General features: G+C 32.4%; 1 protein-coding gene across 1 annotated transcript in view; it reads right to left on the reverse strand.

The window, feature by feature from the left end:
• LOC125059823 (protein scarlet-like) overlaps positions 1-18,851 on the reverse strand; it is a 69,263-nt gene that overhangs the window by 43,023 nt on the left and 7,389 nt on the right. The window contains exons 2-3 of the mRNA XM_047664458.1: positions 5,850-6,088; positions 838-886 (exon numbers count right to left, since the gene is read on the reverse strand). Of these exons, the coding sequence (XP_047520414.1) occupies positions 838-886; positions 5,850-6,066 (266 nt within the window). The 5' untranslated portion in view covers positions 6,067-6,088. The remainder of the gene's footprint in view (positions 1-837; positions 887-5,849; positions 6,089-18,851) is intronic.

Genomic DNA, 18,851 nt, shown 5'->3' on the forward strand with positions numbered 1-18,851 from the left:
TAAGGTGTATAATTTATTGTATTTTGTCACTACAACAGTCGGTATACCGGCGATATACCAGCTGAAGTTGAATATAATTATTTTTGTATTCCTATTATATATTTAATTGTAAACATTTATGCAAATTTTATTATGTAATATGTAGGGGGTGAATTATAGCAGTAGTGTGGGAGTCGTTTGTTATTCGTTTGTCCTATTTTTGTACACCTAGTTATTTATTTTTCTACTCTCGATATATCTATCGATGTTTTAATTTGTATGTACAAAATTTAATAAATCTATCTCAGTAGGCAAATATTGAAGTATTTTCTTGTAGAATATCATATCAAAGACCCTTTGTAAAAAATTAAGTATAAAGTCATACATATCGTCTAACGATGTAAAAACATAACCGGCCTATATACATGATTTGTGAGATTTCTTTGTACTTATTCTATTGCGTGCTTGAATTATGCTTCATTAGTGCATTCCTAGAAATAAACGATATATCAGTCGGTTAACCTCTTAGTTAAATAATTCCGAGCGGCTTTACTTATAAGAATAAAAATCCTAGAACTATTATTAGGGATCTATCATCCAAAAACAACAGACGAATGTCTATTTGTTTTTTTTTACTTTCTCGTTGGTTTTTTTCTCTGTACATACATATAATAATATATAATATTTAGTCTAGTTCTTTAGTATTTAATTAACTTTTTGAATTGGTTTTATTTTTTAATTTAAAAATAAACGAAGTGAGGTAAAGCTATTGTGTGTAATTTATCTGGTTTATATTAAATATTTCTACATATACGATGAAACAGATAAACCTTAATAAAGCTTATGCAGAAAACTCACCTTGATCCCATTAAAGCTACTAAGTTGCCAGAAGACACGATGCCGCTCACTAAAACAAAGTAAGAACAACACATTAAGAAGGAATTAATATATTCTAATTTCTAAAGCTTTTAAAAAGTATTTAGTAAATGTATATTTGTAATCAATTCGTGATAAACAAGACACGTAAAATGTTTATATTGCAGTTGTACATTATACTTAAACTTTTATTTGACTTCGCAACATATTGCTATATATAGTCCTTTTATTAACTAACGATAATTCTGGAACGACTTGAGGTATAAAAGTAACGGCTCAAATTTAAAAGTTTGATTTTGTTTCCTTTGGAGTAGAGAGCTTTAGGCCATGGGGTTCAAGTGTACAGGCTCTCAAATCAGTCGTGAAGCAGTCATTTTATGATTTGGCATTCTGAAAAGGTTGTAGTTTATTGTTTATCAGAATGCCAAATCATAAAATGACTGCTTCACGACTGATTTGAGAGCGACCGCCGATGCGAAAACCGCTGTGTGAGTTCGAAAAGTGAGTTACAGAATCGCAAGGCTGGTGCTTTCCTCGCTCAAAGAATAAGACAGGTGGTGGTGGTTAATTATTATTACTATGTAGTAAAGAATATTGTAAATACTGTATATTTGTGCGTTTGATAAAGGCATTTAGATTTAGATTTTTATTATTTTAGTCATACGTTACTATTATTTTATTACTACTTAATTGATATTTCTAAATATTTTTGAACGTAACCAAACAAGAAGTAAAGTAAAAAAAAAGTGAAGTTAAAAAGTTATAAAGTTTAAGTTTTAAAGTTTTATTGCACTTTCAATAGAGGCCTTAGGGATGGCTCAAGGCATTCTACGTGATGTCCGTTTAAGGAGCATCATCATCATCACAAATTGGATCATAACCACCATTAGCGGAGTGGTCAAACTGCTGGGTACAAAACACAGAGGCGAAGATATAGGAACTCTTTTTTTATTCAATATCACATTATTCAACTCTGGAAGACGTCGATAAAAAGCGATTACATTTCCGTTACAAAACAAGAAAATTATCAAGAAGTTGCTTCAAGATTAACATTAATCTAACATTATCTTCTTTATTAAAATTAATAAAATATGTAAATACATATTAATATTAATAAAGGTCTCATACAAATTCTACGCCTGACAATCGTAAGTCATATTTTTACTGTTAATTAAACATATTTACGATGGGTAAATATTTTTTTAAACAATACATGACAGGATGAGTGGGACTAACACTAATATAGGTTATATGGTTCAAGGTCGTACAAATCTAGAAAGGATTAGCATAATTAAATTTATTAAAAAACTTGTCATGTCATTATCATTTTCCAGTTCGACTGCATAATTTTGGAGACGTAGTATACACTCGTATTTATATAATAAAATATATTATTTTATTATTTCGGATCCGCATTCACACTGTTTTAACCCCTCAACGCTATTCGTTTTTGTGAGCATAAAGTAAAGAGTTGGATGGGACGTGTTTCTTTGAGAAAGTGATGCTACTTCGACTACTGTAAAGGTCGATTTACATCAAACGAACATAGAGCTAGAGCTAGAACAAGAGCATTCTTTCGTAATCTTTTAGTGTAAACGAAAGCTAGAGGTATCGATTTACATCAAACGAACATAGAGCTAGAGCTAGAACAAGAGCATTCTTTCGTAATCTTTTAGTGTAAACAAAAGCTAGATCGAATGTTCTTTGCTCATTCGTGTCAATTCTGTGGTTAGTATTGGTAGTGCTTCGTTATGTCTGACTCTGACAGCGATATCATTATTGCAAGTGCTGCATTTATTATTTTGTCGCGAAAACTCAAAAATAAAAGAAGGAAGAGACGTTGGTGGGTTACAAATTTAATGCATCGAAGGACACTGGATAATGTAGGTGAAACAATGACGGATATGCGAAAACAAGAAGAAAGTGGACAATTCCAAAACTTTTGTAGAATGGCGCCGGAGGATTTTGATCATTTACTATCTCTGACCATCGAAAAAATTCGAAAATCAAGTACGAATTTTAGACACTCGATTCCTGCATATGACAAACTAGCAGTCAACAGGCTTCTATCATTAATAAACATTTTTCTTGAGACCAATCCATAATTTAATCGATAAGATACGTAAACAATCGCTAGAACACAAGAACGCTTTGAAAAGACCGCTCAGTGGCGCGAGCACGTCCGAACACGCTAGAACGCTCTAAGCAACTGTTCGCGCGCTCTTGCGCCGTTTACATCAAGCGAACGAGCATTCTTAGAATATTCTATAGAATCTTTGCGAACGCACTAAGAACAACGAAAGAATGCTCTACGCCTGTTTACACTAGAAGAATTTGATGTAGTGGGGATAGAATGAGCATTCGCTCGTTTGATGTAAATCGACCTTTACGCAATCTCAAACTATAATACTTGTGTCATACTTTAACGCAATTCATTACATATTTCTCTATATTGTACTCTATTGAAATGTGATTTAGATTTTTAGGATCCTCATTGAAGTATGGTGAAGGAAAACATCGTGAGCAATCTAACCTAACCCAATACAACGACGTGTGTCGAAAGAAGGCTGATTAACCAACCTAATGAAAAATATATTTGTTAAACATCTAATATATAAAATTCTCGTGTCGCGGTGTTTGTGGTTAAACTCCTCCGAAACGCTCGATCGATTCTCATGAAATTTTGTGTGCATATTGGGTATCTCTGAGAATCGGACAACATCTATTTTCCATCCCCCTAAATGTAAAGGGTAGCTGTCCACCCCTAATTTTTTTTTTTAGATAAAATTTGTATTCTTTATTTTTTTATGATACAGCATTAAAAATACATACAACCCCTTATTTTCACCCCTCTACGATCAACCCCTATTTTTTGTTATAAAGGATAAACATGGCAAAACGACGTTTGCCGGATCAGCTAGTTTATCTATATTACTGAACACAATAATCAAAAATGATTGGATTTGTTTGGTTTGTGGTATTGTCACAATAGCAGCAGTCAGAGTACGACATGTCTACCATTGTGGGTGGTTAAAGCGCCAAAAGAAGTATAACTTCAAAAAAACTAATATGATGACTATAGCTAACTTCAGGGTGTCTGTTTTTTGTGACGGTGTGCGCGGGCATCGTATAAATTTACTCTCATAATTTTTCCCTAACGCGCCAAAAGTAGTATAACTTCAAAAATAATTTAATCAAATCTTTTAATAAAATCAAAATATAAACTATCATAAATAAAATTAATGATTTTGGTTTCTACGATAATGGCGTGAACAGTGAAATACATGACCCCTACAGCGCTATTTGACTCTCGGATGACGTGTTGGTATCACTCAAAGGCTTTCAATATTAACAATTTTATTAAATAAAATACCACCTGCTGCGCCACTTCATAAGTTATTTGAGAAAATTTCTTAAATCTACGTATATTATGTATCTTGAGGATCTACAATAATAATAGTATCTATGAAATTAATTTAATTAAAGCTATTTCGGAGAAGTTTGCCCACAATGCGACATTTATATATTCGCACTTTAAACGTTTAAAATGAAACGGGCGTCGCCACAAATCATGATTTATATATACTTTGTTATATAATGTTGAAGATAAAGGTTTACGAATTTTTGGAATTGTTAACCAATTCACAGAGCCAGATTTAGGCCAACCGGGTCCCAACAAAAAGTGGCCCCACAATAGAGAGTTCGGACTAGTAAACAACTTTTCTTTGGATATATCTATATGTTTGTATAAATAATTGATTGAAAAACCCGAGTGAAAAAAATTGTTCATTTTATTTGGGAAATAATTTAGGGCCTCTACTTCTTTGTTGCTTCCAGACCTCTAAAACAGGCCCTGCACAGAACGTTCTACGAACTGCTGTGAAGCGTTGTCTACTCGCTGTGACGTTTAAAAAGTTCCTAATTAACTATTTAAATTAACAAAACTGTTCAGGTTTTTTGTACGTATTCATGCACTATGCTTTACGCTCTGTAGTCTCGCTATCGAAACTACTTAAATCGAATAATTCATTAGATCAACGAGAGTTTTCTCTGGCAGATGTCTGACAATTATGTCGCAAAAACGTCATGTTTTTGCGTAATTAATCATTAATCAATGTCAATAAGCGATTTGTATGCCTTTTTGTGTGACGTTGACGTTATCGAGATAATAATTATTGGACCAAAGCTATTGAACCTTTCACAATTCAATTTCTTGTTTTAACACATTTGAATATTATTAATTCATTTCCAATATAATTTTAAGTGTCAATTCCTTAGAATCATAGTCAAGATTAAGTTTTCTGTTTTAAATCATTTATTATGAGGTCTTGGCTTCCAATACAGGGTGGAGCTGAAAATTAAATTTGTCATATTGATCTAAAAAAAAATGCCCTAAGTCTCAACTTAAAACAAAGCTCACTTTGCAGTGTTTGTCGGGATCCGTTCCGTCGTAAAAATACACTCAGTTCTTTACTCTACGTTCTACTTGCTAAGATTAATATCCCCTACGTATGTCATAGAGAGACATTTTACCTTAGTCGAAAAACAACACAAAAAAATACCCACTTAATTGACTACGGCAGATTCATGTATGATATAATTTGATTAAAAAGATGAATATCACGCTGTTCCTTTCTTTTAAACTACTATGTTACTTAAGAAGAGTTTTTATTTTTTGGCCATTCTTTCTATTGGCATCATAAAAGTAGGAATGTTATTTCTTTACATTTAAGTTGGTTCGATTCCCAGACGAGGCAAGTATTTTTTTAGAAAATCTTTGAATGCAGAATTACTAACTTTTAAAAATAACATAAAGTGTTCTTTCAGTAAAATACCCTATCTACGTTATTTAAGGTACTTTCCCTTCATGTCCCATAACTTTGGGACGCCCTGTATACGTACAATGACATTTATATAACTTAAAATACTAAGTGGTCCTGTCTAGTGGACAGTTTTTATAATACTTTAATTCAAAATAGATAAGAAGATCTCACCTCCATGCAACACTTTAACTTCCTCATACGTTGCAGATCGCCAGATGCTAGTCTGTGTCTTTCTCTTCCTATACACAGAGAGGTCCTTCCAAGCCAGAGTGAGGTTCTCTGGCGTGTCACCGAGGCCAGCCATCTCATCATCGTCATAGTTGACCACGGCTCCGGTGAGGACATTACGAGTGGGCAGTTTGGGTATCATTAGTGTGAGGTCCTTCATTTTTGGGCTACGTCATTTGGTTCTGTGGAATAACAACTTTGTTTAGATTGGTTTTGCTTTAAAAACGGTACTCACTGTACAAGTACAGAATTTAGCAATTTACAAATGTGGTAAGTCCCGTAATAATTTTTGACATCTAGGCATCACAAAGACAAAAGCGCTTTCACACTTGGTTCTTATAAAATTTCATTGTCCTATTAGGTAATAATATTATTTTATACATGAAAGATTCTTTTTTTTGCATTTACAATAGAGAACGTCTGGCCTCGTCTTTAAGTCTCAAATATAATTATGGTGCTGCGAGATACACGGGAACCCGCCACTTATCCGACAATATTCTTTAAATATCTATAGACAAGTGGTAGTACGGCCTCTCGCAGCTTTTAAAACGTTTAAAGAATTTAAAAAAAAAACGCAGAAAACTTCCAGGACCTGCAGGTCTTTAAAATGTTTACTAACAGCTCTAGATTTATACTTGTGTTAATTTAGTTGAGAACACTGTATAGTCTAGAATAAGCTGTAATACGCTTTGTTGGACATCAAGTTTACTAGCAGAACTTGTTTTTAAATGAAAGCGATGAAGATACCCAAATGGAGGGAATCAAACAACGAAGATTCAATTGACTAAATAAGATTCAAAAGTAGTTAAACAAATTTATGTGGGCCCTTCAATCTGTATATCGAAGTTTCGTAAGATATTACAGTAACAAAGGTAACAATTAAAAAATAACAATAATATTAATTAAATAAAAACAATAAGTTAATTATTCTTTAGGTCATCTTTTTCAACAAACCCGCGACCCCCGCTTGTAGTAATAAATACAAACTACATACCTATAGGTACAAAAGCTGCGTTTATTAAAGGAATGAATAACTATAGTGTAGTGTTATAAAACTCAATATTAAGATGTAATAAATTACTTGTTATGCTTAAGTTTTTGACTTTTTCGTGGGTCGTGACATAAAAATGGTTGAGAAATTATGCTGTAGGTATTATTATTATACCTAAAGAGCTACTAAAGATGCCCGAATAATCCAATTATTAAAAGAGGCTGTGAAATATATTTTCCTTCTTCGAGATTTAGGCTTCAAAATTTCGTAAAATAGAAGTTTCGTAAAAGTCCGTAATCAATCTCTTCGTAAGCTGAGGAAAGATCTAACTTCGTACAGAACAAAATAAATACACGTCGAATTAATACCCTCCTCCTTTTTTGTGGTCGTTTAAAAGTTGACATCTAGATTAGAGTTTTGAAAACAAGTGTTATCGTAATTCAATATCATTACATTAAGTACGACTATAAATGTAATATAAAGTCGACGTTTCCTGTGCTTGGTTATTAATAATTATGTTTGTAAAGCAAAAACTTTATAAATTATTATTACATCCTGATCCGAAAATAGCTTAGATTTCGTTTAAAATACCTACATAACTACATATTTATGTTATTGGCGCATTTATAATATAGGTGCAATTAGGCCACGCCTTTATACGCCGCCCATAATTTGTATACTAATTACAGTGTGAATTGCTAATTTCAGTGAAAAATATTATGAATATTAATATGTAAAATAGCTTTTTGTGTATTTTTATTTTAAACAGCTTTAATTAACATTGAAACATGACATTCAAATTGTAAAACTGTCATTAACAGGGTAACAATATAAAACAAAAGACGACGGTGATGGCTCGTTTTCTCTGATTGTAATTGGTCGAAATGAAATGACGTTGAATTGTACTGACACATTTGTGATTAGACTAAAAACAAAATATTTATTCCAGTGGGACAGAAGTATGAAAACCTAAATAAAAGTTACGTACACACCCTTGGACGTAGCGATCAGATCAGCAGAGAAAAGGTTTCGTATTTTATTTTACTCTCAAGTCCATTCGCAAGTTTCATAGCAACAACGTGATATGTAATTAATTAAAGCCAAAATCGCAAAACAAAAGACTGTGTTTAACTTAATTGCTAAATATTTAAATAAAACTTCGGTAGTGTGAAGCAATTCATGTTGCTTTAAGGTGTACTTTAAATAATAGAAACTTATTTGTTTGCATTTTATACTTGTTTATTTTTAAATCTCATAAGCTTATGGCGAAATCTTCTCTTTGCGGAAGAGACTTAACATGTTTTGACATCAATTTTTTAAGACGTGTCTTCCAATATCACGAACTAAACTTACGGAATACAATAGAAAAGTATTTAATGATAAGGTAATGGTTCGTCTACAATAAAGGAGAAAATAGACGTAGTCTTGTTCGTACTAGGATCGAATTCATAATGTACTTGAAAATGGGCTGGTGAAAATTATGGGCTTAACCTATAACTGTCCAGGGGAAGGCATAGACTCTTTTGTGTAAATGACTTCAATTATATAAATAGATGCTTTCGTACTACGTAATTCCAAGTTTGGGAAATCAGCGCGTAAATGTATTTTAATATTCTAAAGGTCCTCGCTACTGAAGTGCAAGTAACGGTTTCTCTATATAAGGCGATTATAATACAAATGATTGGTGAATATGAGGACGTACACGTTTACGTATTTGAATATTAGTTAAATAAAATATTATATTTACCATAAAAAAGCTATAAAGAAACGCAAATAATATGGAGATCGGCCGTGTCTGTAAAAAAGTTTTAGACAAAATGAGAAAAATAATTGGTTTAAAAATTGCGTAACTACATATTTTAACAAAAAATGCAAATATATAGACGCACTAAATAATTTAATTAAAAAATGTTTGTATAATATATACACCGTTTATTGGTGGATCGTAATAAAGACGTTTTAAAAAACCTACGGGAAAATTCAAAATTAAAGTTTCTTAAATTAAAATTCTTTTATTTCAAATATAATTAATTCTTGCTTCACGATTGATTTTAAGAATCCTTGTGTTCGTATCTCAATCAATTATTATTTTACGAGAAAACCTCCAGATTTTCATCCTGTTCTCTATATCACAGAGGTGTTAATAAATATAAATTTAAAGAAAGATGTGACCACAGTTATAACAGAACATAAAATTATCGTCTAAGTTGTCACATCCTGACATCTACAATGATCTCAATTGAGGAGTAATTTCGACAAATATTTTGTCAATGCTTCCTTTTAAAGTACAGTTACAACGAAAAATTTATATTTAAAAAATTCGTTTCGAAAATAATTATAAAAAATTATAAAGATTTTAATAAATTATTGTACTAAAGAATAATAGCGATAAATATTAACTAACAACTTTATTATATTCTGCGGTTAAATATAAAATTTTAAAATATGAAGAAAAGTCGCAATAAAAATTTTAAATATAAAAGTCAAACTTATAAAAAAATTAACACAAATTAATTTAAGCAAATTAAATCTTAAATCGCGTAGATTTCTATAATAATACTGACCTGACTAGGAATTATTAACTTAATTGAGCACCATTTGGTTAGAAATATTTAAATATATTTTTATTTTGGGTAGAGCCGTCCACTTCGTGCTTTAACCACACCAAGAATGGCAAAGGTACAGTCAAGCCTCGACTACAGTGAGAGGCTGACGAAACCAAATTCGTATATATAACTAGATTTTTTGCGACAATATTTTTAGATAAAAGCCTTCCAAATATAAAGTCACATCAACCATTTATTTATGTCTAGCAAAATTTTAATAAAGAACAAGCGGACGCGAGACTTGTCACGTACACGTCTAAAATAGAAAAACAAATATTTAATCTAAACCATTTTCGAATCCACTTGAAAAATCACAAAAAATTCATCAAAATCGGTATAGGTGCATCACAGTATTCAACCTCCAAACGCTTTATAAATAGGTCGTTTTTTGGTGAAAAGTCCAGGAAATTTAACTGCGATATTAAACGGAGATACATGTAAGCACATATTGTTTTTTAGTGATTTTATAAGTAACTTGTTTCATTTTAGGTAGAAACATTAATTAAAAGTTAATTTTGTAAGAACTTTAATGTAAGTATCGTAGCTGGTTTCGAAAAAAATTCTAAAAAAATCGAGAATCTATATTTATTTCATTTTCTGACACGTCAATTGAAAAAATCAAAACAATTTTTATCTGTAGTAAATAAATGAGTCTATTATATCGTATCCGTAGGTTTTTAAATATAAAATTATATTAAAACTATCGTTTCTATGTTAATGCAGTGGTCAAATTTTAATAGAATTTATCGAGAGTCAATACTACGAACAGCTACGCATCTAATTTGGTTTGCAAATAAAATTGAATAGTTCGTTTTTATTTTTACGTGTTGCCAACATTCCAACGGTTGTGTCAAAACTATGCAAAACTTAATGCAAATCGAACGACATAAAAAGGTTTAACAAAATTCCATGCCAGAATTAATCATAATTGAATCATCAGCTAATACTCGGCTAGACGACAGTATATCATGGGCATAACACCCTTTATTTAATTATAGGCGTGCAAGCGAGCCTACGGAAGAGCCATAAAAGGCAGCTAACTAACAACATCGGTGTGTTACCGGCCTTTAAGGGACTTTGCTCTTAATAAAGAAAATAGAACAAATCTGGAACTAAATTAAACATATATACATTAAATTTTCTATCAACATAATTTTGCAGGTAATGATTTAAATAATTCCGCCAATATTATTATCTCAGTTTTAATTTCGACTTGTAGTAGGTTCAGTACCTACTGTTCCTATCGTATGAATACCACTATAATAGGTTTCTGCTATAAATACACTTATTTACTTTAATAGCGAAGTCAATGGCAGATTTTACTTTTCCTCAATATCAGCCTAACAACTCAACTCTTTGCTTTTGTGGGTTACAAATATATCTGCGGGCCACGAAGCCTACCACGTAACCGAGTTCTACGAAGTATAAAACTATAATAATAATAATCTTTATCCATTTTTTCTCACAAAAACTTAGTAGGTACATAAACAAGTGACAGTTATATATTATAAATAAATAATTGTCTTTCTTCTAATTAGGGTAAATGTTAGTTTGTGTAAGACTGATGACTGCTAAAGGTAAGAGTACCACTGTTACAGGTCATCAGGCCTCCACCACTACGGATCGACAGGTTTTAAAAGTAGAGAAAAATTTAGTGAAAATAAACAAACATTATTAGATAGGCTGCAACGTTAACAAAAAAAATATTTATAAGACAACCACATGTATGTGTGTGTACGTGTGTGGGTGTGGGTGTGTGTAAGTGTGTGTACGTGTGTGGGTGTGTCTGTGTGTTAGTGTGTGTACGTGAGAGTGTGTCTGTGTATGTACAATTACTTAATTGTTAGTCAAAACTGTTGTTATTTGCAATTTTGCATATCATAACATTCTAAGTACTAGACAGTAAGCTGTCTTTAACACACCCTTCATGGCCTTGGTCTTTTGATTTCAAAAACAGTCCGGAGGATGTTTACATTATTAATGTTGAGATGTTAATAAGTATTTCTTTATCTATATGTTCAATCACAGATGCACGATAAGACCCCTCTTTCCGTTCGTCCAATAAAAATTAACGAATCGCGAGCTAACCTAACAGTAGTAATATGTATTTTATTTAATAATTTTAATAAAATATAAGCAATCAACGTACACTTGTAGTCAAAATGAGCTTTAGTTTGTTCCACACTCATAAATTGTAATTTAACAATCTCGTTTCTGATAATGTACAAAAAGGTCGACTACACCAATGGCAACCCCATTAAAGAACATTTAAGAACCGTTAAATAAACCAATTTAGTTTTTTGTTAGCGTCGCAACCCCACTACCCCTAATTTTATGTTTGTTATAAGCTCATGTTTTAAGGACCGATCTGGTCGCCAAACTCCAAAAAAGTACATTGCTTCTTTCCATTTTTCGTCATCATTTCTTGAAGTAGCGAGAATGGAAAAAATATATGGTGAAGTTGAGTAGTTTATGTCCATTTTGAAAGATCGATACACGATTCAAATAATTTCGCTCGATAGAAAAAAAAACCAAACATAGCCAATTTTTGACGCTTTTAATTCATTTTATGACGAAAATGTATATAAAACATGATTTTGAAATTTACACGATATATTTTATCGCAAGCCAAGTAATCCATTTAAAAAAAAATGATAAAATTACATTAATTTAATGTTTTACATAGCTAATTGTTATTACAGGTCGGCGCGTCTCAGAGCTCCAGCTCTCCACTGCGCCCCGCAGTTCACCCCGAGACAATGACACACCAATTTACAGCAGTGCTGGGTAAAGGCCTTAAACAATTAAAGCCAGTTACCTAGCTTCAAACAAAGTGGTTCATTAAATATATTTGAACACACGTTTACCTATTTTTGTTTAAACTCACCTCAGTTTTACGCAAACATATAATAGTCCAGTCAAATTATGTTTGTCAAAATCCCCAATCCAGTCAGTTTGGGGATTTTGAGGATCGATAGGGGGGTGTATTCTGAGCATAAATTCCAATTTGAGGGGTTGTACTGAGGTCAGCTCAAGGTCATTTCGATGGAAACGCGTTTAATTCGATATCTCGAGAATGGTTAGTGTTAGGCGAAAAATTGTAGAGACCTTTTCTTTTCCTAACTAAATTTACTAACTTTTTTATTAGAAACTTTTTTTTATAACATTAATATTTTTCAAGTTATTACTCCCGCAAGGCAGAAATTTTACTTTTTTTTCAATTTTTCATCGTTTTCTCCCCAACCATTCAATTTTATTAAATTTTCCCGATCATCGAAGTGTAGATCTTTTAATTATGAACAATTTTGTTCAAAAACTTTTTTCCGTAATGCCAATACCTTCGGAGTTATAGATTACTTTACCGAGCGAAATCCGCGCCACTGTCGCAATATAAAAAGGTCAATCGATTAAGCTATTTAAAAATTAGGTATTTAATATTGGTAAATCCTTGGGTTAATTCTTGGGTTAATTTGGGTAAGAAGTAAATTAAAAATTAAAACTGTTTCACACATTTATTGATAGAAAAATAGGTTATAAAATTCGGAATATTAAGCACCCGAGGTCGATGGAAGTGATTCGTGAATATTCGTGGTCCTGACGGTATCGGGGCATACACCCCCCTATCGATCCTCAAAATCCCCAAACTGTGTTCGCTCATGTTTATTTATTTCGTAATTTGACTGGAGTATAATTTATACTTCCAGTTTAGATAGCCACGTGCCACGTGTTCCGTGTTAATTTGGTACACATAAATATTGATAGATTTATCGTTCTAAATGTATATTCATGAGAATTTCGAAGGTTTATTTTACATGTGTATCTAGATCAATGTTTTATCTGAATTATTCAGATTATAAAAGCTTTTATCGGTTTCATTATTAGTTAATGCTTGCGTCCCTGTTTTAATTGGAATATTTAAATTCAGTACTTTAAGCGTTTAAGCTTTAAGGTTGGACATATAAAATAATATTATAGTTTTTTATTTACCGCCGCCGTGGCTTACCCGGAGTTCCTGGGTTTGATTCCCAGCATAGTTTCAAATCACTAACCGCAAAGGACCGACTTGACGTAGAACAAGCTTCTCCACCAATGTCTTCTATTATTACCAACTAAAACAATGTGAAATGGAAGATGGAATGGCCATTGTTTTTCCAAATTGGAATAAGACTTTTCAACCCACTTTAAAAAATTTCAAACGTAAAAATTTAAATCTATAAATTAAATATATAACATTTACCTATTACAAACTTTCTTTTAATCTAATTCTTTTTCTTTTTTTTAAAGACAATTCACACCAATTAACCTAGTCTCATGCTAAGCTGGTGAAGCTTGTGTTATGGGTACTAGGCAACGGATATACATACATATTATAGATAGATAAACATATAAATACATATTTAAACACCCAAGACCTAAGCACAACACCAAATGCTCCTCACATCGATGTCGGGTGATGGATCGAACCCGGAACCCATGGATTCGCAGTCACGGGTACTAACCACTAGACCAATGAGCCGTCAATATTTTATTCTTTTAATTAATCAGGCTAATATCACTGTTTTAATTAAAATAATAAAAGCAAAATTAGGAGTAAAAGACGATATAGACTGATTTAGTCTATGAATAAGCATGGTCTTCTACAAAAAATTGAAAACAATTTTTCGTTCCTCATTATAATTCGCAGGCGTTATCTTTTAAAAACGATGTTACGGGGAATATCACGGTTATCTTAATATCAAATGAATATATAAATAATAATTCATCGTTGTTTTTAAAAGTCTATAGCAATTAATGTCAAATCTCTGATAAGCTTTTGATATAAACTTTCCAGTTTTATCACGTAAAATTATACTCCATTTCACAATATTTAATAGCCCATTTGTTTATAATAAGGTTAAATTATATAGATGTATGTATATAGAATCTTCAAACTAATCAAATACTTGTCTATAAATCACTGTAAAAGAAGAAACATATGCAATCTGAGACCAAGTCGTAAATATCTCAGTTAGGCGTGAGATAGCAGATGTTACATATTTAATGAATTTAGCTACAGCTAAAGTAGACTATCCTGAGTTACTAAGTAAAGTGTGTCTCCGTGTAGGACACAAAAAAATATGCACCTATTCTTCTTCTTTTTAAGGCCGATTTACATTATCATTAGTGTTTAGGAGAGTGCTTTAGGATAGTACTTTAGTTGAAACATGTAAACGCTACTTGCTTTAGTAAACGCTACGCTAAAGAACTTGCCTTTCAAGTTGTACTAAAGCACTCTCCTAAACACTAAGATAATGTAAATCGGCCTTTATACTCGTAGTACCATCTCCTTGCGAAGGTTGGCGATCATCATGGCTATTTTAATTTTGGATGCCGCGCTTCTAAACAATGACTTGGTGCTTTGACCAAACCATTGTCTTAAGTTTTTCAACCAGGATGTGCGTCTGCGGCCAGGTCTCCTTCTACCTGCCACTTTGCCTTGTATGATTAGTTGAAGGAGCTCGTATTTTTTGGAGTTAAAACATTACCGAAATACTCAAGTTTCCTTTTCGTAACCGTCATAAGCACTTCTTTGTTCTTCTGCATTCTGTCCAGCACGGTTGTATTTCGTATGCGGTCTGTTTAAGATATTTTAAGCATACGTCGATAAACGCAGATCTCAAACGCTTCCAGTTTTTTTGACATAATCTCTCTCAGCGTCCAAGATTCTACGCCATATAGCAGCACTGAGTAGTAAGTATCATCGCGCAATGCGAGTTCTAAGCTGTACATTTAGGCGCTTGTCACAAAGAACTTTTTTTAGTTTTGAAAAGGCGTTCCGCGCTTGTCTAACTCTGCAGCGGATTTCGATGGCATGGGCACCTTTTTAATCAATCACTGTGCCTAGATATCGTATTTTCGAGACAGGTTCCAAGGTCTGATTGTTAAGGTGTATTTGTTGCGTGTAGCTACGGTGTTCGGCTTATTGTCACATATTTTGACTTTTTCGCATTGAGACTAATATCAAATTCAGAACTCACGGCGGCAACTGAATTGACTAAAGCACCTAAATCACCAATTACAGAGGGAACAGCGTTATGATTAGGGCGGCGGATAAGTTTAACAATTTAAGTGTTGATATTGACCTGTTCTCGTCATGTGTGGTGCCGGCAAGGAGAGCTCTCACATCTAAGTTCCTCAGTGGAATAAATAGTGTATCATAAGAGTATAAGTTATACTACCCTAAGTGTTCCTTAATTAATTTTTAATTTTATATTGATTTCTTTGACAGATACAGGTAGTTGGGTAGAATGATTTTATTGTTACCAATCCATTTAATTGTTAAGCACTTAATTTCATGTAAAGATTTGTTTAATGGCGTAAAAAGAACTTTATATTTAGTAAGGTAATCAAAATATTTCCACTCAATTGTTACATTATTATTAAAATAACATTTCGTTGCTTTTACTGTTAAAATAGATTATTACTTTAATGTAATATTTAATATTATTAACACTTTCTCGCTACCTTGTAATTGAAGTTTTAAGTACCTTAATTAAGATAAAGATATCGATCTGGAAATAAAATGTATGATATACTTTGATACAAGTTTTCGTATCTAGGTCTCAGATCAAGGCTGATAAGAGTGAATCATTCAGTGTTTTGTGGTTATAATCGGATACTTGAAGCACAGAGCACACATTTTAACATTTTGATATTGTTTTCGTTAGTAGGGTTACCCGATATAATTGTTTATATTATTATGGATATCATTTTAACCTTACAAAAAACTATTCTGAAATTTGTTGCTAGGATAAAATGTATTGTAGCGTACAAATTTGGTCAAAAATTCAAAATCATTTATTCATATAGGTAACACAATGTACACTTATGAACGTCAAAAAAGAAATATACATTTAATGCTTCTTATTTTACATTTACTGCCAGTTCCAAATCAAGGGCGTAGAAAAGAAGAGAAGAACTGGCAATAAACTCTCCGCCACTCTTTTTAATGGCCAAGTTTTGTTTTACACAATGTTTGTAAGGAGCTGCAACCATTGCACCATGTTCCACATGACATCTTAAGTAATAAATAATAATAAAATAAATTAAAAACAAAGATTTGTCCTCTATCAGCAGGAGGCATGGTGAAATAGGAGCACGCTCTTACATTCTCGTGGGAACAACACGCAAATACATAGTCGAAATAATTAACATCACCGCAAACACGAATTCAAGTACGACCAGTCACCACAAGTAGCACCCGTTCACGAGTCACATGGCCAGCCATCGGCCCCCTCGCCATATTTTAGGCAGAGAGACAACCCGACGCATCCCGACCCGGTAACCATGGCAACAAAACCGAACTATTAAAACCCGTTTGGGTAAAAGTACCGATTTCCAATGATACATAATAAGCTTTTTAAATTTCGCAATTAATGTTTCAGAAGCCAATTACGATAATATATACGTAATTATATTATTTGAGTGGCTTTAGATCTGTTGATTATTTAATTACAGTAATTACTTCGTAAGAAATATTATATTGCGAAACTTTTCTTGGGAAAATGTTTTATCGGCTTTCAAAGTCACTCATAAATTAAATATTGTAGAAATAATAAAAACACCAGTCGCACTACAACCCGTAAACGAGGTGAATTGGAAGTAATTTAAGACACCATCAACAACGTTACTAAAAAAAACAAGTCTCGCTACTCAGTTCTTCTACCGTAAAAAATTGTGAGATCTTACAAATCTTTTTTGTTTTAAATAAATACATTGACTTGTCTGTCTTGTCTGCTAACGCCCGAACCCAATAATTAAGCAACAATCTCATTTTTTTGTGGATTTCACAATTCAATTGTGGATTATCAGACCATGACAGTCGATCGATCTCCTATCTGCGTCCCAATAATTTTCATACAAAGGTCTATCCGCAGACACCGATATGACCTCCCATGGATAGCTTGTATCGACAGCTGGCTATTACAATCCGTCGATTGGTTATTGGCACACTTGTTACAACATTTGGTGTGGTTGGTTTTTGATTACTATCTCAGATTGTGGATTATGGATTGAAATAGGTTATTGGGTTCGGGCGCAAGTGCCTAAGAGTTTTGATGATCGGTCAGTCAGTGAGTGAAAAAATTAAGAAATTCGACTAGTTATATTCCAAAACTGCTAAAAACTGTTAAAATTCAATGAAATTTGAAATATACCGTGTCTATACCATATCTGCTTGGTAACTAAGAGGCTTCTAATTTTATCCACAACGAAGTTGAAAATGGCCTTAATTGCTTCGAGGAAATGATACGGTCTATACGGCGCGGCGGTGCCTTTTTTTCTGGACATGGCGGGCGTACTGTTGTGTCCCCCGAAATAATCACGATAAAATGTTATATAGTATAAAATCTATAAAGATTTGTAGATTATTATTATTATATATTATTTATATTTCGCCTTGTACATAAAATAAACCTCGTGGTATATAGATTATAATATTATAATAATTATAGAGCAGTTATTGCAGTCAACAACTTGGTAATGACGCAGTTCTAAATAATTATATTACAACTACGCCAAATAAGGATTTTCTTGATATACCATCTGCAAGATTCCTGGGTTCGATTCCAAGCGAGATAAAAATTGTTTAGCGAAGGTATGACAATGGCATACATATTTGTCTTTAAAGGAATTTACATAGAAGTTATATACATTATGAGTCATATCAATATTATTTGTAGCGATAAAATATCACATTATTAAATTATATTATTACGTTATCAAATTAATATTAAATATAATGTTTCACGCAAATAATAATCATTTATAGAATAATAATCTTTTCCAAAAGTAGTACATTAAGTCGATTTTAAATACTCTAGTAGGAAGATCTTTTAATGTTTACAGTAAATTATTATAAACCTTGATTGCCATACAACTTGAAGCGTTGCATCTTCAACAAACAGTTTTAACCTTGATCGACTCAATTGTTACATTATTATTATGACATTTTGTTCCAATGTCAAGTGAAGCACGGTGGTTGAAATTCCTTATTTATTTGTTGACCAAAAATTTGGCGATTAAAAAGAATGGTTCATGCCCATTTTATCTCCCGCTCTGTCCTTGATTTGGTAACTGGTGGGAAGTATACATAACAAATAAAATTAAATAATTAATTAATAAATAATAATTTTCTAAAAGTAGTTTTTTAATATAAGTAAAAAAATTATTTGCTTTGATCGTAAAAGAAGGTCCAGCGCCTATACCTCACCATAGCAACCTTGAGATCGCGTGGTACTTAAACTCAACTTTGGATCCAATTTCATGCCATAGCATGGGAGGTGATTGAATTGGGAGTTACAGAGTACC

The sequence above is a fragment of the Pieris napi genome, chromosome 20 (assembly GCF_905475465.1).
Source record: "Pieris napi chromosome 20, ilPieNapi1.2, whole genome shotgun sequence".
Lineage (NCBI taxonomy): Eukaryota > Metazoa > Arthropoda > Insecta > Lepidoptera > Pieridae > Pieris > Pieris napi.